Below are 27,685 nucleotides of genomic sequence, written 5' to 3'. Positions count from 1 at the left end.
GGCCTGATGAGGGATGAATAAAGGGGCACGATTACCTCTCTTGATCTAGATGTGAAACCCTTCGTGATGAGGTGGGCTATGTAAAAGGTCTTTCTAACCACTTTGGCAATGTGGTTTTCAAAGGAGAGATTGCTATCAACTTGGGTCCCCAGGTCCCTAATAACTTTCTCTGTACTTAATGGGTTTCCACCTATGTGGTAATTTGTGGGCACATTGTTTTTGCCAAAGGGTATGACTGTACATTTTTTGGCATTTAGCTTTAAACCATGGCACTGGCACCAGTTATCTGTCTCTGTGAGACCTTTTTGAAGGATGTTTGTGTCAGCTGGAGAGTTGATTATGGCGCCCAGTTTGCAGTCATCTGCGTACTTGGTGAGCCATAGTCCTCCCACGTTTGCCTGTACCTCAGAAAAGTATATACCGAACAAGAGTGGTCCCAGGACAGAACCCTGTGGGACGCCACTTGTGACCGGTTTCGAGTCTGACATGGCTCCAGCAACTCTCACTCTGTGGGTTCTGTCTTTGAGCCAGTTTGCGACCCATCTTGTGACATAGGGGTTTATATTTAAGCTGGATAGCTTATCTATGATGCCCAAGTGGGGTATTGTGTCAAATGCCTTTGCAAGGTCCAGATAAGCTGTGTGGACTACCTTCCCTTCATCTATGGCTTTGGTGACTGTTTCAAAGAAGTCAACCAGGTTCAAAGGGCAGGATCTGCCCTTGACAAAGCCAAACTGGGTAGGATCTAGTGTCTGTAGGTCCCCAATGTCTTTGTTTATGAGCTCCATGATGATCCTCTCCATAGCCTTGCAGACTAAGCTAGCCAGGCTTATGGGGCGATAGTTTCCAGGGTCCGTAGAGGCTCCACCTTTGTGGAGTGGGACCACTGTTGATGTATGCCATTCTGTGGGCACATATCCTGTAGTGAGGCTGAGATTGTATAGCTGTTTTATTTGAGGGATTAGTTCCTCTTGTAGTTCATGTAGGACACAACCTGGGACGCCATCTGGTCCCATGGAAGCAGTGTTTTTTGCTTTGGAGAGGGCAGCCTTCACCTGAGCATCTGAGATGTTTGGGAGGCAGCCCTCTGCCGGGATAGATACTTGCTCTTTTGGGGGGAAGGGGGTGGAGAAGTTTGCACTGAACCTGTCGGCCAGGATATTGGCGATGTCTATGGGTTCAGTGTATTTTTTGTCATTTAGAATCAACTCAGAACAAGTCTGGGAGTTGCATCCCAGGTTTCTAACATAACTGAAAAAAGCCTTATGATTGTCTTTGGTGTCCTGTGCAATTTTTCTCTCGAAGCTGGCCTTGGAGGATTTTATGAGGGATCATAATTTTTTTGCCCCAGGATTCCCACTCCACATTTCTTGATACACTGGAAAATATTAGGGTACAACCCTAATAATGGTCGATTTCAACTACTCCACCATTAACTGGGAAATTTACTCATGTACCAACTCTTTTGCTCAACTTTTTCTGGAATTCATAAATTCCAATGCCTTGGATAAACTTATCCACATCCCCACCAGGGGCAGCAATATCCTAGACCTGTTCATTACCAACATGGGCGACCAGTGTTCCACACCAGAGGTCAATTCCTTGTTGGTCAGATCTGACCACAAGCTTATCAGCCTAGACATTCACATCCCACCCCCATCCCCATTAGGGAAACCACCATAAAATATGTCTCCAAGCCAACTTCACGCTTCTTAAGACAGAAGTGGTAAACTTCACGACACCCATGCAGATGGACAATAGAGGTATGACTGCTGAATCCTACACAAGTGCACTTTATAAGCACTTACACGAGTGCATGGATTGTGCTATCCCTAACAGATCGAAGACGCTATCCTCAAAAAAAAAAGGAAGCCGATGTGATGGTCCCCTGCCATAAACAACTCTACAACAGAAGAAAGAAACTGTTGCAAAAAAAGAGTAAAATCCCATGACTGGAAGAACTCTCTGGTCAGCCTCAGTAAGAAGCAGAGATCCCTCATAAAATCCTCCAAAGCTAGTTAAGAAGTCAAAATCCCCACTGATTCTAAAGACAACCACAAAGCATTCTATAGCTATGTCAAGAATCTCAATGGCAACACTCAGATCTGCTCTGATTTACAGCACAATGGCACTAAATATACAGAACCAACTGATATTGCCAACATCCTGGCAGATAGGTTCAGTGCTAACTTCACCCCCCCCCCACTCCTTAAAGGGCCCATCTCTATACCGGAAGAATGCCAAGTTCCTGTAATCACAGCTGCACAGGTAAAAACCACACTCTCCAAAGCTAAGAACACAGCATCCATGGAACCTGACAACATCCCAGGCTGCATTACACATGAACTACACAATGAACTGGCACCCCACCTAAGCACCATGTTCAATCATAGCCTCAATGCAGGCTTTGTGCCCACTGAATTGTGCACAGTGACAGTTATCCCAGTCCACAAAGGGGGAGCCACCAGAGACCCCGGGAACTACCACCCCATTAGCCTAATGAGTCTGGTCTGCAAGGCCATGTAACGTATCATCATGGAACTTATAAACAAAGACATTGGTAATCTCCAAACTCTGGACCCCACCCAGTTCGGGTTTGTAAAAGGCAGATCATGTCTGCTAAACCTGACTGACTTCTTTGAAGCAGTCACCAAAGCCGTAGATGAGGGTAAGGTGGTTCACACAGCCTATCAAGATCTCATCAAGGCTTTTGACACCATTCCCCATTCTGGAATTATAGAGAAACTCACTAAACTAGGTATAAATCCCTATGTCACAAGATGGGTTGTCAAATGGCTCACTGACAGAACCCACACTGAGAAAGTAGCAGACTCCAAATCCGACTTCAGACCAGTGGCAAGTGGAGTACCACAGGGTTCATTCCTGGGTTCTCTCCTGTTTGGTATCTACTTTTCTGAAGTACAGGCTAACACAGAAGGTCTTTGGCTAATGAAGTTCGCAGATTACTGCAAACTAGGAGCCATAATTGAAACACCTAACGAAGTGGACATCCTACAAAAGAGCCTCAATGAGACAGATGCCTGGTGTCAAAGCCATGGCCTCAAGCTCAATGCCAAAAAGTGCATTGTCATCCCCTTTGGTAAAAACTTTGTACCCATGAGCTACCACATAGGTGGTAGCCTACTTAACACCAAAAGTGTGATAAGAGACCTTGGGACACAGGTGGACAGTAGTCTCTCCTTTGATAATCACATTGCCACTGTAGTCAGGAAGTCTTTCTATGTGGCACGCCTCATCACAAAAGGTTTCTCATCCAGGAGAAAAGAGGTCATTGTTCCCCTCTACTCATCACTCATTAGACCCATTATAAAGTGCAATGCCCCTTTTGGTATGTGCCTCACAAGACATCTACAACAACTGGAAAGGCCGCATAAATACCTCACAAAGAGGATTACTGGCCTCAAACAGATGCCCTATGCAGATCGTCTCATAAAACTCCAGCTTCACTCTGTCGCATATCGCCTACTCAGTGGTGATCTCTGCCTAACATATAAAGCTATGTCAAACCCAGAGCTGTTGGACATGCTCCACTTTAAGAAATTCCAATCCCTCTGAGCTACACGCCCTAGGGACCTAAACCTTGTCACCACAATAAACAGAACATCCTGGAGGGATAGATTCCTGTCCTAGAGACTTTCCATACACTGGAACAAACTACCTATCTATATCAAACAAAGTTCCTCATTAGCACTCATCAAGAAAAATCTTGATGATTGGATGGGAAATAGGAAATTCACCCTGAGGATCACCTCTGGGGCTGTGCTCGACAGGGGCACAGGAAAATAATTTTATTGGGTGGCGAAAGCCAGGTTTCCTTTTTCACTAGGCTTGTATTGGCCCTAGGGCCAATAGCCTAGTACCTACCTATGAACCATTGGATAGAGTAAAGTGCATAAAATGATCAAGAGTTTAAACTCCATATCGTTTAATGGAATATTCCATCAGGAATAAAGATCTTAAAGCAACCGCTGCTGTGCTGGTCACAAACCAGTCAAATTAAGCAGAATCTGTTTATTTACAGCAAGGAGAGGAAAAGCTCTCACGATGACAGTCCACATTTTTAATAACTGCAGGCATAAACTGAAACCAGTATGTTTAGGGACCCCACAGATTCATGAATGCTGTATGCTATATTTCCAGTTTGCTAGAAATTAAGAACAAATTCAGGACAAAACTGAATGCCGCAATATAACCTTTGAATAACCTTAGTGATGTCAAAACACTGCTAGAGACCTACTCATACACTATGACATCATTCACCGAATGCTGAGTATTTAAGGGCCATTTGTCCATCAGGCCAAAATATTTACTGGTTCATTTTTAGGGTAAGCAGAAAGTGGTAAGTTGTTGCATTGTAAATGACAAGTCAGTTCCCTCATAATTATAACTTAGCCAAATATTTGTCTGAACATTGAGATTCAGAATAAGACATCTGCCTCTACTTTACCAGCATAAACAAATAATGAAAAAGGTGCACAGATACCACAGGGAAAAAAATATTCCATGGTAGGGTGGTATGATTGATGGTGGAATTTATTCATTCCTGATAAAAATGCTTGGTTGCTCAAGGTCCACCTGCCATTCAAGATTTATTATTTTTATGAAGCAAATCTGCCAGTGCATAGAGGTACTTTGCACATCTCAGTGGTCTGTGACACGTTGAGCATTAGTGCATGCTTAATTACTATGTCATGACACAATATGCTTCAGCAAGGGTTTCCATGTGTTTGGTCAAGTTACAAAACTATGAGTTACATGTTTCTGAATCCCCAATACTAATAAATGTAGTTTGAGAAAAGCCCCCTTTGCACCTCCATCTGGGCAGCTTGGCCTCCCATTTTCCCTAACCCATATGTCAACATCAAAGTTTCAATACAGTGGAGTAAAAGGGGGAAAAACATCAGCTAACTAAAGCAAAATGTACCACAATATACAAAATTCAGTCAACAACATGTGGACAAATTTACCTCAACAGAGTGTAGGTTTACCCTCCTGCAAGTAGCTCTTATCTTTTGCAATCATTTTGTATAGGAAAGTATTAACTGTGTTGTTTAATAGCTGGAGTAGTGCAGAATACACTATCAGTATACTCTTACGTCCTGTCATTAGTCAACCGTCACAAACTAATTCCCAGTTATTACTGCAGTACTGGTTATTGAGGCTAACTAGTTAAATAAAACAGCATTCAGTTAGGTGGTGGAAGTCACTCGACATGGAATTCTGCCTTCATAACAGTTCAATAATCCATCCAGTATTCTATTATTACTACTTCTGTAACTCTCAGAATGGAACTTATGAAAATGAATGCAACTGTGCAAAGGTATGGAGGAACTTTAAATTTTTTACTAACAGTCATTACATTTGCTATGAACTGGCACAATCTTTCTGGAGCACTACATATGAACAAAGCAAATTTTAATTTTAGGACTTAAAAAACTATCATGCACACTTCAGAAAAGCTCCATTTCTGCCTAATTCTTATATTGTCATCTAATAGCTTCTGGTAGATACCTCTCAAGTGTCCCTGGTTTTAGGTCTGTCCCTCTTATTCCCTCTTGCAACAGGTGATTGTTGAAGAAAATTTGGTGAATTGCACTTATAAATTTTAATAGCAGTTAGAGTTCTACACTTCCTTTACTTCAGAAAATGTATATTAATTTATATTATCTTATTCTATCAGTGTCTCAAGTTAATAGTGCTAATATTTTAAGTGTCCCTGACTGTCTCTTATTATTTCTGGATTTATCCTTGATTCTGTTAAAAGTTGTCCCTGATTGGTTGAAAGCTGGCTGGAAACGGACATGGATACTTAAACTGAAATATTATGAATAAGACAGAACAGAGGGATTAAGTGATCCATGTCATTAGTTGTTGGAAATGGTGGATATAAAACTTCACCCTATTTCCAAAGACATTGTTTATTTTCCTCTGAAAACAGTGCAGGAAGTAGTAAGATTAAGATTCATAGTTATACTCGGCTCCATGACATGCACCAGTTAGTGTCACTACACATGCTTTTTCACTTCTAAAGACGTTTTTCTTTCTGCATTGCTTCCTGCTGCACAGGTAAGGTCATATCACTCACTACATTCCTCCAATAAGCACAAAATAGGAAAAAATTCCCAAACTGCAAATCACAAATTGCCCCATGACATCATTCATCAGTAAGAACATTATGGCAGTGCAGAAAGCAATAGCCACATGGCATTTCAAATTGTAATGACATTCATAGCATCACACAACAGGATAAATGTCATAAATATACAAAAAGTGAGGCCAGTAACATCTCACACAAGAGGACTGCATGACCTCACAAAATAGTATGAACATTATAGCATGTCACATGTTAGAGCCATTATACATCATACTGAGCCGCTCGCTCGACACGTAGTAGCGAAGTGATTGTAGCACAAATGATGAACATCATGGCATTGCACAGCAGGATGCATACAATAAAAAAGCATGAACCTCTTGGCATCACACAGTAGCAGAGCACAGAATGACAATTACATGACATCACAAGTTGAAAAGTCACATAGCTGTGCAATACGTCTTAACCTCAACTTCAGTATTGTAGAGATGAAGGTACAAAGCATTATTCAACACATTGGAATGATAAACCACATATGAATCATACACAATGTGACCAGTTAAGGAATCAACATGTTATATAAAAATAATTATTTTCTATAGAACATCATACTGTACCATACTATAGCAAGATAATTCAAAGAAAATTCCATTCAGTTTTTAAAATATATTTAGCTAGGTTTTGTTTTTACAGAAAAGGAGGGCAAAGTAATTCACTTCATTTTCAGATATGAACCACAGTAAACACAAGGAACAAAACATTTCACATTTCAAATTTATTGTAACTATGAGTATGCAAACTCAAAGTAGTTTTGCATTAAGAAACTCCACAGAAGCTCTAGAATCTTCTAGTGCAAACAGGCAGGGCACTGTTTTTATCCAAAGTATGTGGCTTTATGAGCGGTGTTAAACCTCCATACTATGTACTGCAGTGTCACTGAAGGGATATTTTCTAAGGTAAAATACATAATTATCCAGCTTTTGAGTTTTAGAGGCTTATGTAGCTTGTTACCCAACTGTTTAACAATATCTCTTTTTTTTTCTTAAACATTTCAAAATCGCAGTGTTGTCATTGTAGCAATACTCTGTGGAAATTGGCTTCTGATATAGCAGCACATATTTTGTCATCTTACCTGCAGCCATGAAGGGACGATGATGATCCACGGTGGTGGTGATGGTGAGGAAGGCACATAAGGGACAGCTCCATGTCACATTGTGCCAGAACAAAGCAGATTAAACTGTTTTACTTGATTAGTACACTATAAAAAGAAAGGACACATTTCATGCCTACCTTGCTGCTGGTCTTGACCCCTGTAAATTGTACTGTCTGTGTGAATACAGAATCAAATGGCTTTCACAGGAGTTCTAGTAAACCATAGAGCAGAACCACCTATGTGGTGTATTCTCCACATATTGTTCTCCTCACAATACACCTACCTAAAAGAATGACTAGGTCACCAAAAAGTCAGAACCAATCAGTGTCTGCCATTTCTGTGATAGTCTATGTTCTTTTAAAATGGATCAATTATCATTCCAAACATCCTTAACTATATTTTATCCACAGACCTGCTCTAGATAATGAGGTTACACTATGTTCTGTGAAACATAAAATATGGTTTGTTGTCTTATTTTCTGTTAACTGCTTTTGGGTATCTTCCAAAATGTCATCATATTGTGTCTGCAACAAAGTATTCTGGGTAAAGAACATAGAGATTATCCTTCATAAGCGTGTCTGCTTAGCTTTTTGATGAAGTTTCCACATCTTGTGTATTCATTTTGAAAATAAGGCATTCTAGCCACTATATCTACTAGACAGTATGTCATTCCTTGGCGTACATATCCATTAGCTGTATTTAGCAAACAAACTTTATTTGCTCATAAAATGTGTCAGTAAAAGGCATTTTCATTTTTCATACATTACTCTATGAAGTCATGCAGACGAAGTTTTTATAAGAAAATAAAAAGCAGGTTATATTTAACACTGTCATTATACTGCAAGAGGCCATGTGTTATATAGTTTATACTCAGCTCCACTAGAGTTTTAAAAGTCAATTTAAAGGGAACAATAAAGTGTTTTTAGAAATATACTTATTTTGTAAGACAGAACTTGCACATTTCAATTGTGGGATAAATAGCTCTTTCTTAAGTTCAGTAGAATGCTAACACAACATTCATTATATTGTGATATATCGTCCTCATGTCGTGAGCATTAATCATTCTACTTATCTAATTTCTTGCAAATCACGGACTTGAAGTTCTTTTCAGGCTACACATTGATTTTTGACTTAAAAAATAAAAGGCTTCACCCCATGGTGCACCTTAGAAATCAGCCCGCTTAAAAATGTGTCACACTTGGCTCTAGCCACTTCAGATTAGTACTGGTATGTGGGGAGAATAGTTTAGTCTTATCTGCCCAGGACATTAAAATTCATATTTCTTGTATTTAAGGGTCATCTCAAACACCCCCCACTTCCTACCATCATAAAGTGCTAAAATAACTGAATAAATTCTCAAAAAGATGTAAAATTGCATATTATATCATATTGGATGAAGAAGGGTTTTATCCCGAAAGCGCTAACTTGTGGATTACTTGGTTTATTAAAAAAGGAGTTCGTACAGCAGTGTCCTGCCTTTCTTTCTTTTGCAGTTGCTATATCATATTGGATCTGAGCTGCAGAATCTCTTGCCTATAGTCTATGTCTATTCACCAGTACAATGAAAAACACATTGTCCCTGGAAATCAGCTATTTCTGAATTTCTTCTGGTGTCTGCTACAGCTGTATAGATGAGTTTACATTTGTGCCAGGACCAAAAACTGATAAAATTCACACACAAATGAAATCTTACAGAAGTGCATTTCCTGTGAAAGGTGAAAAACATTAGACAAATAAAAGTTTTTGCGTATTTTTAACACTGAAATATCATTAGAAATCACCTTACTAAAACACACTCTGGGGAAGGCTCACCAGACATTTCATTTTGGTTGCAACAGTTGCTGACCTTGCTTAGAAAACACACATTTCTTTGGAGAGTTAAATGACAAAAAAATTTGCATTTTTGTATAAAGTTCACTTGAGATTCACAATGGTCTTTTGAACTGTCCAGATGAAATATGAAAGGACAGGCCATAATCACTGTTCTGTCATTATAAATCATGAACTACTCCATGACTTTCCTTCATTCTACCATAAAAAACAGTAACATACTACCAATCCAGTATTAGTAAACACACATTTGTTGTGTTGCACTTTGTCAAAATCCAATGTAGGACCTTAAAAAATACAGCAGAACATTCTGTGCAATCTACTTTCATTGGGCTTACCTAGTACTCCAACTCGGTAGTTCAGGGTGATGACGATGACATTGCCGTAGCTAGCGAGGACACTGCCGTCAATCATGTTTCCTGTGCCTTCCATGTATGACCCTCCATGCGTGTAGACCATCACAGGCTTCGCTCCACTGTCTCGAATGTCTGGAAGATGGAATTGTTATGATACTGATAACAGCTCTCTGTTGATAGTACCCCTTACCCAGCGAAACATGGACTCATTTGCGCATCACAGACACACACAAATATATACAACTTTTAAAAATTTCACAGCCATGTGCAAACATACCCAGATGTACAAATTTCCCTGCCAACCCACACAGCAAAACTAGCTACCAGCACAGTGTAACCCACCAAAGGTGACAATCAAGGAGAGTTAAACACTTTGGGATATAGATGCTATACATTTGTATGAAATGAAACAAATGCTATAAGTGTGCAGTGTATTTTGTACTGTACAGTAAGCTATCACTGACATATAGACATAAATCTATCTTATCTTCTCATTTTTAACAGATGGAAAGCTGTTTAGATTTAGAATAGCGTGCATGTGCAGTTATTGATGCAGACAGAGTGACAAGAAAAACAGTGGATGGAGACGAAATCTGTGTACATAAAAACATGGAGACAAATCATGGCCAACCTTTAACATGACAGGACTAGCAAATGGTCAAATCCTTAACACCTGAAATCAGCTGAAAAACTGGACATGTACTTCTACCTGCAATGAAGTCACTACTATGATATGAAGTCTGCTCAGACTAAGCAGTACTGCAGACCCACAACCCCCTATGTATTACCATAGTTAAGCAAAAGCACTTGTTTGTATCTGCTCGTGTCTGTCAGATAAAGGCAGCAGGGAGTATGAACAAGAAATGTCCTGAATGTAAGCTGAGCAACGACCTTGTTGAACAGCAACATGTTTATTTCATATAGCTGATTGCAGTTCACACTTTTTGTGCAGGACTTATCGTCTGAATTCAAAGAAGTATAACATTAAAGGCGATGTTCACAATCAGTGCCATGACTAATGATGCTGGAAGTCCTTTTCCTTCTTGGTGCCCTGAATAATGAATGAAGTCACAGAACAGTGGACTGTGTGACTTCTGCTAGAAAATGGGAAAGTAAAGACTGTATGCTTTCAGAACAAAGACTTGTACTTTTTATCGACACAGCTTCTGCAACACTGCATGAAGTCTGCTTTAAGCAACAAGCTAGCTGTTTAACAATGATCCACAGATATTTTGCCTTGAAAGTTATTATCATTTTATGGGATCCTGAAATATAGATTATTGGCATCACCCTTAGTATGAATATATCATTAGATTTTCATAATCCTTCCAGAAGACGATGCTGCTATATGGCTTTCCATCTTCACATCAGAATTTCTTACAAAGTATATAAATGACTCTACTGAGCCATTCCACTACAGGTTTAAAATCGAAATAACAATTTTATTGAACCATCAGCACAGTAGACCTAATCAGTCAATCATAAGAAACCCTAGAGCTAAGCAGTTTTATTTCAAATAAGTGGACATTGTACATCTCCTCAATCTTCTGCGTATAACTGACACAACCAATCACACATACCTAATTCATATATAAGCCAGTCCAGATCTTTAGAAAGCCGCTACTTGCATTTTACAGTGTAGTTCCCCTCATAACTATTCCATGCATCATGCAACACCATAGTTTTTTATAAAAGAGTTTCTTTCTTCTGACACTGCAGAACTTGCAGACAGATTCCATGATTCTGGACAAAGCAGATCTCCCAGACCTACAAAATACAAATGCCTGGCACTTCAGCTCTTCAGAACATGCAGCTGACAATGTAAATCTTCCCAGATCTACCCCAGGCACCTAATGCATCAAATCCCCCAGGTTATTTACTGCAGCATAAGGCAATGCAGGCCTTCTTCATGCATTTGACGCTGTACAAATTTTGCTTATTCCCTGCATCAATCGCTGCAAAGTTTCAGAGGTTTGCTTTTTTGTGACCAGACCAAACAGTGTCTTAGGCAAAGTAGTAAATAGCTCCAGACCTCTTTCAATGGAAAAAGGCTGTCAGGTGTATTCTGCTGTTACTAGTTCTAGCTAACTACCCTACGATGTCAGATCTTGATAACATGACTCTGTCACCAGGCAATGTGATTATCCATTCAAAGGGGATTAGAACCTACAACATGAAGTTTCAGTGAATGATCATGATGAATCATCATCTCTATTGAGATGCTACAGGTTTGAAATGTTTTAAACTACCTGATACTGAAACCTACTAAACTGCATTGTTGGTTTCATAAAATCTGAATGCCTATTTTAAAATGTTAAACTCATCAGCCTATCTTCCCTTACCGGGGTAACACTCATCAGCCTAGCCTCCCTTTCTGGGGTAACACTCATTGGCCTATCCTCCCTTACTGGGGTAACACTCAGCCTATTTTCCCTTACTGGGGTAGCACATGCGAAAGCAGAAGGAGTGCCCAGCTTAGCCTGGAACTCTTCGGACTGTGTGTGCTTATACATATTTTTTCACAGGCCTTGCATGAAAAGAACATATTTTTGCATCAAATAAAACTCTTCGGCCTTTGTAATTACATCAAATTCTATATTTATTTATATTTCTCTTCGCTTTGCTGCTTTTATTTATTTGTTCATTTATTCATTCTTTTGATAACTAGGAGGCTGTGCCAATCAACTGACACTTTTCAGACACAAACCAGGAATAAATGTTAAATAAAGATATTACTGATAAACAGAAAAGAGACAAATTTATAAATACTGTGGAAATGAGGCATCTTCAAAAATGCAGCTATATACAGTAGTACACATTAAGTATGACATAAGTAATTAAGTGGTTTACCTTCATGTGTGAGTTTTGCACATGGGCGAACAGCAGATGTTTGAAAGGACATTTGCAAAGTATGCAAACGTCAAATGCAAAAAGGTTCGAATGTGCAATGAGTGAATGCACAGTGACATTCGCTCATTGCAGATTCAGCATTTTGGGGTGGATTGCACTATAGTGGGGGTCAGAAAATGGTCCCTTTCCCCACTGTAGTTCGATCTCGGAGTTAGTATATTAAAGTAGGGGGGTGTGCAGGGCAGATTGCCCCCCTGCATTACACTTCATTACATGTCTTATTCGACATTTATGTTAGAAAAATCAGTGAATCTGCTTTTCAATTTTCTGATTTATGAACACTGGAAACTGTCGCTGTTTTGGTTTTCGTGGTTACGATTCGCTCATATGAGCAATCGCAAGTGTGTGTTTTGTGTATGTAAAGGTAAACCTAATTAAGTATTCCTTTCTAAGAATTTTATGTGTACAAAGCTGAGTGCTGGTATTTACAACAGAAAGGTATTGGCTTAGCAAAGCTATACATGAGCTGAATTTTTTTATAGCTGGACAACAACAAAAAATATTCACACAGATGGAATAACATGAGAAAGGCAGCTAGAAAATTAGTGTTACAAAAGCAGGTAATACTCCGTCCCCTTTTGCAAGTATACTTTAAAGGTGTTTTTAAATTCTAAGAACGATTGGCGATTCTCATCATCGGTAGTCGGGTGGTTCCAGGTAGCAGGACCAGTTCTTGAGAAGACTCTTTCTCCTATTATAGTTTACAGTGAAACTATTCCTTGGGTATGTCTACCAGAGTAATTTGATTTACTAATGGGTAGTTTGTGCCTCAGTGGTAGTTTTAATGGTAGTAATCTTAGGATTTTGAAAAGGAGGGAGCCAAGAAAGAGTTTGATCTCTGAAAAAGCTTTCTGGCATCCAACTGTAGTGTTAACTAATGCAGGTGTACAACATCTAGATGTCCACACTCTAGGATCTTTCATTTGCATGTAAACAACCAACTCATGATGCAGCTCTTATGGACCCAGTATCCACTGCAGTGCAGGACATTCTTAGAGTGCTACCTTTGTAAAGAAAGGTCATCAAAAACAGTGGGGTTTAGGTATGCACTCCACCCATCGGCCCCAAATACATATGTCTGTCAAACCGTTCGCAGTGGGCTGCACCATCCTACATTTAAAAGTTACATTGCACTCTTTGTGGATATCTGGATTAGTGTCTGTGTTGTTATGCTTAAATATTTTAACTCACTATGGGCAGGATTTTTAAGCATAACTGTTATTAAACTTTTTTGCTGTGTATTCTGGCTTAGAAAAATAGTTTCCAACACAGTGAGGCATGTACTGTCTTGACTGTAATCCTGTAACAAATATTATCTGGACTAAAAGTTTTTTCATGACAGAAGATGTTGGTACTATTTGTGAAAGGCATGGCAGCTTGGATACCTTTTCATCCTGTATTTATCTTTTGCTGTCCTGCTGTGTAATGTGCTAATGGAAGTTTTTAGTCCGTTAATAGTTTGCAGCCTTGGAATTTTTAAGTGTATAACAGCATAAGAGTCTGAGGAATAATGTGTCTTGCACTTGCCTTTCTAAACTTGCATGGTTTGACTTCTTTCTTAATGTTTTAGCATCAGAACTCTCTTATCAACTATATTTTACAAACAGGTGTGAACTATTTTACATAATAATTTAAATTCAGAATTTGTGATTTTAAAACTGTTTTAAGCATGGTTTCATTTGACTATTTCACCTATCTTGTAGTGTACGTCTACATTTACTGTGTAACTTCTAACTCTCTTTTCTTTTACTTGATTAAATTTGTACCACTCCTTCTTAAATGTTAAGCATTTTAATTTTAATAAACTTAGACTTAATCTGCTATTATGCAGTTCTTCTTGTATGTTTCAAACCAATTCCTCATCAAACTCCTCCCAAACTGCACCTGCTATATTCTAGCTTCCTTTACCCAGTTGCTACCATGTCTTCTCCTCCTCATCCATGCCATGGGCTAGGACTATATCCACGCATCTATGGGACAAGCGAAAACTAGTGCTGAATGTCCAGGAGTCTATAATGAATGAGAGAACAGAGGAACATACTCAGGTGTTCAAAGAGAAGTTAAGCCTAAATCTAGCCTGCTCACAAAAACAAAAATAATAATAAATGAAAATTCAGACTATCATCTCTAGAAGAGGTATGGGCTAATGCAAAAAAAAAAAGAAATGCAAACAAGGATAGTAACTTTAATAACGAACGGAAGTGAAAATACTAAAGGAAGAGTTTACTGCAGACATAAACAAGTGTGTGTTAGTTATGAAACAAGGGTTTAGAAATGAAACACACAAAGAATATTAAAGAAGGCAAACATGGAGAGAATCCCTTACGCAAAGCAACATTTATAAAATCAGTGGTTACAATTTTTACTTTACAGCTGTATGGTCTTAGACATAATTCTGGTTTCCAGATATACTCTGGGTGGAATTTTCTTGTCTCCACGTCTGAATTTTTTATTGGCACTTTCACTTCCCACAAAGGATTTATGGATGACTGGTTACTCTAATAAACTATCTTTAGGCTTTTATTGTAAAGTTTTCCATTAGGCCTTGTGTTAAAATAGGTTTTAAAATTTTGAAAAACGGGACTAATAAAAAAATAAGTTCTGAGAGGCTTGTTAAAACGTATTGCAAATTCAGGATCACTAGCCCAGTAAAAGGACACTAGAGGAACAAAAATATTGAGCAATGGTGGTAGAATATATGTAGTGATAATTACCACTTCCAAAAATGCATGTAAAATAGGGAGACAATGCACAAGAGCAAACAGAAGTGTTCAACTCGACTTGAGTAGGAGGACACAACATTCAGTGACAAGACAAACTCCTGCCTGGAGAGCACTCACATTTATGGTAATAGTGATGTGGAAGGGAATTGCAGCTCCCGTTAGTGAACAATTTGCAAAAGCTTCCAACAAATTCTGCTGCTCAGAAACCTCCACATGTGTAGTCACATTAAGGAGGCACCTTTGACAGGCAGGCTAGCATCTAGGCAGGGCATTAACATACAGTGCTGAAGACCTGAAGCCTGGGTGTTAGTTAATACAGTACATTCCAGAAAAGGCAAATCGAAAACTTATAGGCAGAGTTAATGGAAGCTTACTGTGTTAATTATGATTAGACTTGATGTTAGAAAAGGATTTAGAAGGAGGTTTGAGTTTCATCTGATGATATTGATATTGAACTGTCTTATGATTAGGAGGGAAATATTAAAAACTGCTCCCCCCAGGCAGAGGACAAACCTTGATGACTTACTATTAACATAAAAAGCTAAATCCTGCTTTATCACAGTGACATGAGGTGCCATTAATGATCTGTGCAAGGCTATTAATGGTGCCAAATGCCTTGTTCCAGAAGCAAAAAACAGTATAGTGTGATCTTGCACAGTGTTCAGTGCTGTGCCTGAAGAAATGTAGCAGAGTGCCAATTCATGATTAGCTAGAAGCTCTGGTAACTGGAAATTGCTAAAGGAATACAGAGTTAAGATATGGAAAATGTCCTGCAGTTACATTGACTGCCTAATGGTGAAAAGGAGGATGCAGCCTAGATGGTATAACGCACACATAAATCAGCCTCTCTTGGGGCATGTGCATGTGAGTAAGCACATGTCGCTCACCTTACAGGTGTACTGCACATGGCATGTGCATGCAAGTAAGCACATGTTGCTCACCTTAAAGGTGTACTGCACATGGCATGTGCATGTGGGTAAGCACATGTCAATCACCTTAGAGGTACTGCACATGTCGTGCATGTGGGCAAGCACATGCTGTTCACCTTACTCACTGCATACTTATGTGGAGTAGATGGTGCACCTGGTCACAACAATTATTCACCTCCACTGTAACAAGGACAAAAACTATTCTATCTAATGCAGAAAATATCTCTGTCAGGAGATAGTTATAAAAAAATCATGGACTACTTAACTTAAAAAATGTCTCCTTTAATTAGCCTCAATAATAAATTGACTTTATTAGAAAACTGGTTTATTAACAAACATCTTCATAAACTGTCCCTAACTGAAGCTTCATGCAAAGACAACTTCTATACTTATATATATATATATATATATATATATATATGTATGTGTGTAAATATATAAATAAATATATATATATATGTACAGGATAACTACTGTGTAATTAATAACTATCGACGTTAAAAGTGAACTTTAGTAGGGCACACGCATACAGTGAAAACAAAATCCAGCATTGCCATTAGGGAATATACCCTAGCCGATACCACTGATGACAGAAGGCCAAACTGTAGGTAACTACATATTACACTAGGAGGACTTACTTATCTATGTACTGCTGCAGTATTCATCCTATTCACCTCATCAGTCAATCGCTATAATGCAACAAACACTGCATACTATGTATCCTACTGCAATCCCAAATAAATGGATAATTCTAGGCAACTTCAACCTTAAGGAATTAGATCTGGGTAAACATCAGAAAAACTGGACCCTGCACTCTAACTTAAAGCAGTTAGCTCCATGTCAGACCTATTGATCATGAGTATCGGCCATCACTGTCTAAACATAAACACAATGCCAAATTTTTTTAAGTGACGAACACCATATTTCTTCCACCTGGTCCTTCAAAATAACAAAAGTGCCATCTCAAATCATAACTAATAGACACATTCACAGTCAGAAAAAAAACACAGTTCAGTAACTAACTAAATGCTACTCACTGACCATTTCTCTATACCTAAACTGACCAGACATTGACTTCTCTTAGTCTGTCTCATCATTGACAAAAAATCGAAGCAACCTATTCACATTAAACCATCACAGACTTCATGCACGAAAGTCTGTGGATATCAAAAATCATACAAAGCTGTGAGAAAAGCATGAAAAACACCAAAACAAGAGCCATTAAACAACCAACTACATGCTATTTGCAGCATAGAAAACTTACCAGGACAAACTGCTAATAGTCAAAACACGACATCTGTGACAAAAGCAAACAAAAGCCTCAAACCGAAATGTTTTCGTAAAGAAAGCCTACAGGGCAGCTTAGCAACACCAACCCTCCAAGATGTAATCTATTCACCAGTAACATAATCTATTTTACTTTTTAAATAACCAAGACTGTAAACTTGTCTGATAAATATAGACATTTGCGTATCTCTTCTTTAACTGAAATAACTGCTAATATCCCTGCAGCTATCAATCTTAGCTCCATAAACACCCCTGCGCTGTACTTGGTAGAATCTTATTCTGCTACATTCTACTTCACAGCTATCACTGCCAAAGATACCAAAGACCTATCACAAAAACTAAGTACCCCAGGAGCCAGATTTACTCTACTTCACCTTACTTTCCTTCCTCTGGCAGCTGAAAGGATTCTAAACCTCTCACACATCCTCAGTCTATCTCTAACTTTTGGCTTAGTCCCACCAAAATGTAAACACTCAGTTATTATACCCCTATCAAAGTGCTCCTCTCCTACTAATCTAAGGGAATATAGACCTATTCCCATCCCCTGTCCTATTTCTAAGCTATAAGTTCCATGTTCTTTGCAATCAGCAACATGGCTTCTGAAATTCCTTCTCTATAACAACAGCCCTACTTACGTCTATTGACGTTATATACAGTAACATAAATGATAGTCGCTTAACAATGGGAGTGCCCATTTATATGTCCAGGGCTTTTAAAACAGATAGTCCTTACTACCTGACAAAGATTTAAAACTTAACTTTGATAATAAAACAACTTTATGATTCCAAAAGTATTTAAATAAGTCAACTGTTCAACTATATGCCAATGACAAACTGTCTGAAAAAGGAACTCTCAAGTCATGTGCCCTGCAACGTTTAATAATGGGGACCCCTTTATCTTCTCTTCCTCTATTAAGTCTCAACACCAACCTCCCTACCTGAATTTAGTAATCTACGCAGATGACATCATCCTCCTTAACTCTTGAAAAATCCTTCCCACGTCTGTAAACAGACCTACGGAAAAGCTTCTAAGACCTAGGCATTTGGGCTTCTACAAATAAGCTGTTAAGGAACATTAAGAAAACAAATGTCATGGTATTTTCTACAGTAAGCAAACTATGTACTTTGCAACCAATTCTAACAAAGCCAGCAATGACTACTATTCCCAAAGTCACTGAATAGAAATGTTTGGGTCTAACACTGGATCTCTTCATTAGCTTTACAATCAGTACAGCTAAGGTCTCATCCAAAGTTTTCTCACAGATCAAATGAAACTATAGAATATCTCATCTCTTGTCCCACATGACTAGGACTTGTATAGCTAAAATATCCTCCTTCCTAAACTAGTTTTGGATGGCCTCTGCTGTGTCTCCTCCCTGTATATAACAACACACATGATCTTCAAACTGTGAAATACAAGGTGTGCAGATTTGTGTTACATGCTGACCCTGAAACATACCATTGTGATGTACTGAAAATAACTCGTTTGGCTTTCTGTAGCATCTGAGGCTTTGTTGTTACAAAGTACTTTACTTTACTTTTCAAAATCTTAAAATGTGACTACTACAGCATGAATAAGGTAATTGTGCAATCTTAGAGAACAAACCTGTTCTCTGAGAAACAGCCAGGAAGGCAACATAATTTTATTCGGATCACCATTCAAAACTGCTATTAGGGAAAGAGATTTTTCAAGATTAGGTTCTGAAAACTGGAATCACCCGCTAACAGAGGTTATAAATCTCAGTCTTAATTTTCACTGCTAACTGAAAATTAATTACTGAATTTAATGTTTTATATGGTGTATATACAATTTATATCCTTTGTATATAATGCATATTTGTACTGTATCCATTTTTGTCATTGTCACCCCAATTCAATAGATTCAGAATGCATTTTCTTGCCTTGTAGATAAAGCTTGCTTTGCCATGTTATGTTTAGGTTTCTCCTCTGTAAAATAATTTTACATTTCTGTGAAAGACTTGTAACTGCTCCTCTGAGCAGTTACCAAAAATGGTCAATAGACTGGTTCACTTACTCGGTTAACAAATGGAAATAAATAATAAATGAATTAAGTAAACAGAACAGTGTCTCTTGGCCAACCCCATGACTTTCTCTCTTTGCTAGGCCATAGACAAGACAACTGCCTGATCATTACAGCCTGGCCTGTATGCAGCAGCAGGGAAGGAATATGTTAAAAAAAACAAACAAACAGCAGCTCACTGTTAACTGGATTAGGTAAAAAGGTAGCCATTTGTGATCAGACTGTAATGAATATCCGGAGTGGGCTGAAATAAGGTATCCATACAACAAACAGGAAAAGCACAGTCTTTCTATCAGCTTTTCCCAGTTAGGGATTGCCACAGTGGAACTCCGGTCCACTCATGATTAGCAGTGGATTTTACAGTGCCGAGTTGCCAGCCCAATGCCCAACCTTCAACGAAGGCACGCCCATTCACGCTCGCACCTACCTGCATGTCTTTAATGTCACTCGACCATGGGGAGGACATTCAGACTCCACAAAGAAGGTGCTCCGGACGAGAATTGAATGGGAGAACCTCTTGCTGTGAGGCATCAACACTAACTGCTGCACCACCGGGGCAGGAGCAAGAAACACTGTGTTATTATAGTTAATAGAAAGTAAATCCACTTGGGAATTTAAAGTTTATGTAAAATGTTCCTCATTGCCAAGCAGTTTCATAGATGAATGCCATGACATTTAGCAATGAATTACTTCAGAAGTCATGACTATGAGAGGCAAACTAAGAGCACACTTGATTTCAGATGAAATGGAAAAGCCAGTGAACAAACAGTTATGTTTACATGTCTGTGAAGGGCTGAAGTAATATGAACAGTCATAATTAGAGCAGTAAGCTCCAGTGCTGCTTAAGGTTTTATAGCTCCAGTTACTTAATTTCCATTTAAAACCAGCTGATTCCTCCTGTTAAATTAAATTCTTCAAATTTCATTCAGATTATCATTTAAAACCTAGTCATCTCCTTTCCTCCTTTGAAGTTTTAAATGACTGGATACACCTTGTCATTCAGTTAGCCTGTGTTTCTCTATCCTCATTTATTAAAAATGTAATTGTTTCATGGCTAGTACATCTATTGCCTGGTGATAACAGGTATTCACCGTGGAAGTGAAGAATTTAAAATTTTGCAAGAATCTTTCTGGTAAAGTATTAATGTGCGTGTGAGTAAGTGTATGTCTGTGTGCAGGCCTGAAGCATCAAGTACATATGTATGGGATTAGGGGAGCTATAGTGACAACTTTGTGGTTGACATACCTTGGTAGAATGAAACAGACAGTCAACAGGTGTGAGAGTTTTGCATTTTTTACCTCTTCATATGGTAAAACTGCTCTGAGAGATTTCTCGTATTGTATGCCAATTTATGAAATCAGTCAAGAAAAATGCTTATCCTCTTGAGTTTCTTCAAGGTAGATATTGATGAAAATAAATACAGCATGTCAAAATTTGGTTGGGAAATAGAGTGGTTGTATGTTTGTCTTAGGAAGGCTCACTACAGTTGCACTGTAGGAGATGTTATTATGAATGTTTCAAAACAAAGCTGGCACTCCTAATGATGCATTGCTATTAACTACCCCCCCCCCCCCCCACACACACACTATTAAACAGACACTAAATTTAAGTTACCTTTGGATATGTTCTAACATCTTTCTAAAGAAATGAATACTCACAAGTTTCAAATTGTTTGAGTATAACATCTGCCGCACACCTTTCTGATTTTCCCTCAAAATTTCCATCTACCACCCTCCTAATCCCTCTCAAACCAGATGACTTTGAGAGAAAAAGTGGAGGATTATACTTAATATATAATGACATCAATCATACCTCTCAACCTCTTAAAACAAGAAATCTGGACAATGGCACAAATATTGGGGGACAAAGACTCAAAAATAGGGACACTTTTAAAATATTGCTCTTTTACACAGAAAGTCAACAGACTAACAGGTTTTGCAGGAATTTTCTGAAGAATATGAAGTCTGAAACATTGTTTGCAATTTCAGAGAGTTTAATGCTAAACAGCAGCAAAACAAATTAGCTTGATCTATGTAATTGAAAAAGTCTCAGTGAGTTGTGTATCTCTGTCTCTGAAGTGCTTTTGCCAAGAAATCCTCAAGACTAAGTCTGCTTGTTTGGAATCTTCCAGAGATAAAAGCAGAGCACCACAATGCATTTGTAGAGTTATAAGAGATTAAGGGATAGATACTGAAGAAGTGTAGAGAAATTTGAGATGTCTTGGCTGTATTTGGGACCCTTCTATGTAAGACATTTTCTGGATCTAGCAGTACCATCATCGTGTAGCTCTGCTTCAGTGAAGCAGTGACAGCCCAGTAGTGTCAGTATCTGCTGCTAGTGTTTTGTGAAGCCATTAGTGCTGCCACACTGCGAGACAAATAATTCTACATGAACTACTGAAGGAAGTAGGACTCAGTCCATCGGAGGTACTGAAAAAGTACACTAGGTTAACATCGAAGACTGAAACGCTACTGATTTAAAGAACTTTATACTCTAAGTTAAATAAGGGCATCAATCATGACACAATATTAAAATTCCAATACATCTTGAATAATCAAAACAATGAAACATTGACAACACATATATGGTCAGTAAGGATAGAGGTTGATAACCCATCCCTCACACCATTATTCTACTCTGGGAAAGGAGTGATATCGCTAAGTGTGTGACTTTTTTTTTTATTTAAAGTAATACAAAACACACTAGTGATTGAACAATGCCTAAGTTACATGTGTAACACTGTACTTCAGTGGGTTAAATAATACTGACTATGGATATACTAATAAATATTGCACTTACTTGGATGCATAGTGCTTTGGATTATTTTGGTGGCCTTTTGGATGCTTCTTGCTGAATCAAGTTGTTGTATCGATGGAAGACTCCTGTTACCTTCTCTGCAGCCCTCACCATTCTTTGTAACATCTTCCTTTCTGTAACTGTGTAGCTTCCAAACCACACTGTGAAATACCAGGTGAGGATGCTCTCTATTGCACCTCTATAGAAGGTGGAGAGAATATGAGGAGGAAGCTTAGCATTTTTCAGCCTTCATGAAAAGTGGAGGCAGTGGTGCACTTTCTTGACCAGCTGGTTGGTGTTTCTCAACCATGAGAAATCCACTGAATTGTGTACACCCAGGAATTTTATACTCTTTACCCTCTCCACACTCTCACCTTTGATCCTCAGTGCTGGTGCTTTGTACTCCTTTTTCTGAAGTTGATGTCTTACTTACATTCAGGTCAAGGTTGTTCCCCTCATACCAATTGATTAGAGATGCCACCTGCTCTCTGTATATCCTTTCATCCTCTGTTGTGATGAGCCCCATGACTGTGGTGTCATCAGCAAACTTGATATGATTAGACTTGTGCTTAGCATAGCGGTTGTGGGCCAGGATGGTGAATAACAGTGGGCTGAGAACACATCCCTGTGGAACTCCGGTGTTAATCGTGATGGGATTTGATGTCTTCTTACCCTAACACACCATCTGTGATCTCTCAATCAGGCAGTCCACTACCCAGTTACAAAGATGTTTACAGATTCCTAAATCTGCCAGTTTTTCTATCAGCTGCATTGGTACTACCATATTAAATGCAGAGCTGAAGTCTATGAACAGCATCTTCACATAGTTGTCTTTGCCTTCTAAATGCTCAAGGAAGATGTGTAGTGCTACTGATATGGTATCAGCCATGGATCGGTTAGCTGTGTACGCAAACTGCAGAGGCTCAAAATCAGGAGGCAGGCATAATGAAAGACGCTTTTTGATCAGCCGCTCAAAACATTTTGTAACAGTGGCTATCAGAGTGACCGGTCTGTAGTCATTAGGGCAGGAGGCAGTGGTTTTCTTTGGTAGTGGGATGATGTTAGTTTCCTTGTAGCATGAGGGTACTTTTGCCATGGCAACAGAGGTGTAAAATATTTCCTTGAGGACTATGCATTAAGTAACTGATCAGCACAGCCTTTTAACACCTTGCCCGGTATGTTTGAAAATCAGGTCTTCCTCTATTAGTGTCTAATGTTTGTCTTCATAGTTACCTCACCTGTACAAATGTTAAACACTTTGAAAGCAGCAGTAACATTTTTCTACCACTGTTAATTGCATCTCATCCCATCAGTTTGTCTTATTTCTTCACATTATTAGTCAGCATTGCTGCCATTAATCCTTCTGACAACGTAGGTTCCTAAGTATTCTCTAAACTTAAACTATGCACAGAAAAAAGCGTTCTCCGAGGAGAAACAAGAACTGTATAAACCAACACACCTTGTGGAACCAGACCTGATACCGAAAGAAGAGTCCAAAGTAAAATTCTTCCATTTATTCACGGCCACAAAATAAGTCAAGCGCTTTCGTCTGCCACACTTCAGGATTTTATCAAAACAGTTAACATCCAGTCACAAAGTGCTTTTGTCCTTGAATTAGTTAACATTAATTAAGTACTTAAATAATTCAATTATCCAATAAAAGTATCCATGAGCTTTTAAAACATTCAAGTAGTCATTCTAAAATCACAATATATTAATTATTATAGCAATAACCCACGCCTGGGTGTGGGTAATGCTAAATTTACCCACGGTTGGCGTGGTTTGGTCCCGAGGCGGCCCGAGGACCAAACAAAGCCAACCATGGGTAATATTACCATTACCCACACCCAGAAGTGGGTTATTGCTATTATACCATGACATTATTTAAGAAAAGAAACTATTACTTTTCTTAAATAATGACATAGTATAATGCCTGTTTACTGCCCTTCCGCAGATGTCTGGCATCCGCGGCAGTTCTGATGTACTGCGCCTGCGCAGTACATCAGAGTTGAGGCAAAAGCAACGGAGAAAGCAAGATCTCCGTTGCTTTTTTTTTAGTGTTTCGCTATGTTAAATGAGTTTAACATACGAGACAGTTTTAAAATAAGCAACGGAGATGTCCGTTGCTTATTTTAAACTGTCTCGCTATGTTAAACTCATTTAACATAGCGAACACTAAAAGCAACGGAGATCTTGCTTTCTCCGTTGCTTAAAACACTGTCTTGCTATGTTAAATGGGTTTAACATGCGAGACAGCTTTAAAATAAGCAACGGAGATCTCCGTTGCTTATTTTAAAGCTGTCTCGCTATGTTAAACCCATTTAACATAGCGAGACAGTGTTTTAAAAAAACGAGTTATACTAATGGAAAAAAGTCCGGGCAACCTGACCTTTTTCCATTAGTATAACTCGATTTACAACGGGCACGCTGGCCAATCAGCGTGCACGTTTTGGGGGGGTCATGGTATAATACCATTTTAAATGAAAATAATTGTTAATATGAATACAAAACAAACATATATTATTCAAAAACATTCTATAAAACTTTCATAGTTTGGTCACTCTTTCTTTAACTATAGGTACAAAGGAAACATGGGCATTCAGATTTAAGAGAAAAAGCTTATATAACCCACCTATACATCCTACTTTAGTGGATTTCGAAAGAATATGTACAAAGGAAATCTATCAAGCCTATTATTTGCATAAAAATAAAACTTTTAACCTCACAGGAGAGGAAGCCTTAAAATTGAAAAAAAAAAAAACAAAAAGATTCAGTTTGATGCAGGGTGATGATACCTGATAAAGGGGGCGGAGTGGTTTTGGTGGGAAAAAAAAGACTATGTGAATGATATAGCAAACATACTCTATGACACAGATCATTATGAACTAGTTTCCAAAGGAGAAATAGACATGGCCCATAAAAAGCTAATGCTATTCCTGGAAGATAGCTTATTACAGGGTGTGATTAATGAACAAACTTTTAGATTTTTGTTTAATGACCACCCATACATCCCCACTGCCTTCGAAATTCCGAAAGTGCATAAAAATGTTTTTCACTCACCATATCATCTCATCATAGCAGCACACAACAGTTTTACTTACTCAAAGGGGGTCTTTATTGACCGTTTATTGAAAGATACATTAATTTCTATTAAACGTGTTAACAGATTCATGGGACTTCCTTGGAAGAATTAAACAAGAATATTTCTTAAAATCTAGGGGATTTTCTACTATAGATGTAGTAGACTTGTTTAGCTCCATACCACAATGAAATGGGATTGGGATTATTTTCAGAGGCTTTATTAGAATATGCTACATTGAGGTGGCCTCTTTTCAATTTTATTATTGATGCTATGGAGACTATCTTACAGCACAACTATTTTAGTTTTGAAAGTGAATTTTTCAAGCAGCTAAGAGGTGTTGCCATGGGGTCAAACTGTGCCCCAATGTATGCCAATTTAGTGATAGCAGCATGGGAAAGGAGATACATTTTCAACTCAGGTTTTGAAGAAGGGTGGTTTGTTTACTTGCGTTTAACTGGATGATATTTTTGTTTTAAGGAAAAGGGAAGAACAAAATGGTAAAAAATGTTTGTGAATATTTTAAGTTCACTTATAATTTCCATGCTACAGAAATTAACTACCTGGATGTCACCATTAAAAAGAAATATGAGACACAAGGATTTACATCCAAGTTTTTTCGCAAGTCCACATATTCAAACAGTTGTTTGGAATTTGAAAGTAACCACCCATATTACATCAAAAGAAACCTAGTTAGAGGCCAGATGATCTGAGGAGCCAGAATGTGCTCCACTATTACAGATTTCAAATTAGAACTAAGAAATTTGAGTTCTATGTTTCTGGCCAAAGGGTAGCCCCCAAAATGGTTTACGAATTGGTTGACAAAATTCTGAGGGGGCAGGGAAACAAGTCTGTTCCACTTTTAGGTCAAGATACAACCACAAATAGGGTGGGGAGACCCAATAATAATAAAAACAAGAATACACCAACAATATGGTTACACAGTCTGGAACTTTTGTTGATAAAGTCAAGGATATTTTGACTCATAATTGGTTAATATTGCAAGGTAACCAAGAATTAAATAACAAACTGGGAGAAAAAACCCTATTTACAACTAAGGTGGGACATAACTTGAAATTTTTGTCTGAACATCCCATTTACCAACAACCCACCCAAGGAGGTACAACCAGTTGTGGTTTATGCAAGAACTGTCCCTATATTTACACAGGTAAGAAATTAATGGTAGGTGACCCCCAGAAAGATTTATTTGAAAAAAGGGAACTGTGATAGCAGTGGGTTAGTATATATAGTTATTTGTCAAGACTGTTACATGTTCTATGTGGGGAAAACAGAGAGATCCCTGTGTAAAAGAATATATGAACATTTATATGCTATTGAGACACATAATACTAATAAAGCATTATATAAGCATACACTCTCTTGTGGGGTTAGGCAAGGATTTTGTTTTGGTATCTTGGAAATTATTAAGAAAGATATTAGGGAGGGATTGGTCAAATAACATATATAGAAGTGAGTATAGATGGCAGATTTTGTTAAATGCCACCCACCCTCCAGGTCTGAATGACCATGTTTCCCTTGTACCTATACTTAAAGAAAGAGCAACCAAACTGTGAAAGTTTTTATAAAATGTTTTTGAATAATAAATGTTTGTTTTGTATTCATATTAACAAGTATTTTCATTTAAAATGGTAATAATTAATACATTGTGATTTTAGAATGACTACTTGAATGTTTTAAAAGCTTATGAATACTTTTATTGGATAATTGAATTATTTAAGTACTTAATTGATATTAACTAATTCAAGGATAAAAGCACTTTGTGACTGGATGTTAACTGTTTTGATAAAGTCCTGTAGTGTGGCAGATGAAAGCGCTCGACTTATTTTGTAGCTGTGAATAAATGGAAGAATTGTACTTTTGGTATCAGATCTGTTTCCACGAGGTTTGTTGGTTTAAACTTAAACTATATTGAACTTATGTAAATCTGTTTGATTAGAATGTTACTTTTGTCCAGTAAATCCTGCTTGCTTGTCCAATTTAATCTTCAAGCTTAAAGTACTTTTGCATTTACCCCATGTCATGGCTAAAAAGGGTTCTCAAACCAGTTTGGCTATCTGGTTAAGTAAATGAGACAAATAAATAAACAGTGCCAGCTACTCCAGAAACTATATCTGATACTATAAAAGTTAGAAGCAATGGCCTGCAGTAAGAGCTTTTGCTGAACATGTACCACAAGAATAAAGCTGCTGAAAAACAAAAAAAAATATCAAGTGTATAAACTGTGATGTGACCGTGGAATACCATGTTTTATATGCATTTTCTAAAATTCTGCTCTGTATACGGCCTGCAGCCAATTTGTGCCTTATATACTTATATAGATTTTCAAAAACAAAAAAAGGACTACTTTTTGTCGCCAAACTCTATTCCTGCTTTGGTTCAAGCTCATGAAGAGCCAATGACTCAGGGTTCTGTAGGCTTTCCAACCACATGCCAAGTCTGATACCTTGTT

The 27,685-nt window shown here is 38.2% G+C and overlaps 1 protein-coding gene across 4 annotated transcripts in view; it reads right to left on the bottom strand.

Annotated features, from left to right (window-relative positions):
* The window catches only part of LOC122789918 (neuroligin-3-like), a 1,591,643-nt gene that overhangs the window by 758,218 nt on the left and 805,740 nt on the right, over positions 1-27,685 (bottom strand). For all 4 annotated transcript variants that reach the window (XM_044057375.1, XM_044057377.1, XM_044057378.1 and 1 more), the window contains one exon: positions 9,434-9,583. In XM_044057375.1, the coding sequence (XP_043913310.1) occupies positions 9,434-9,583 (150 nt within the window). The remainder of the gene's footprint in view (positions 1-9,433; positions 9,584-27,685) is intronic.

The sequence above is a fragment of the Protopterus annectens genome, chromosome 15.part0 (assembly GCF_019279795.1).
Source record: "Protopterus annectens isolate FY-2018-M chromosome 15.part0, PAN1.0, whole genome shotgun sequence".
Classification (NCBI taxonomy): Eukaryota; Metazoa; Chordata; order Ceratodontiformes; family Protopteridae; genus Protopterus; species Protopterus annectens.
This window is presented reverse-complemented; position numbering and strand designations above follow the sequence as displayed.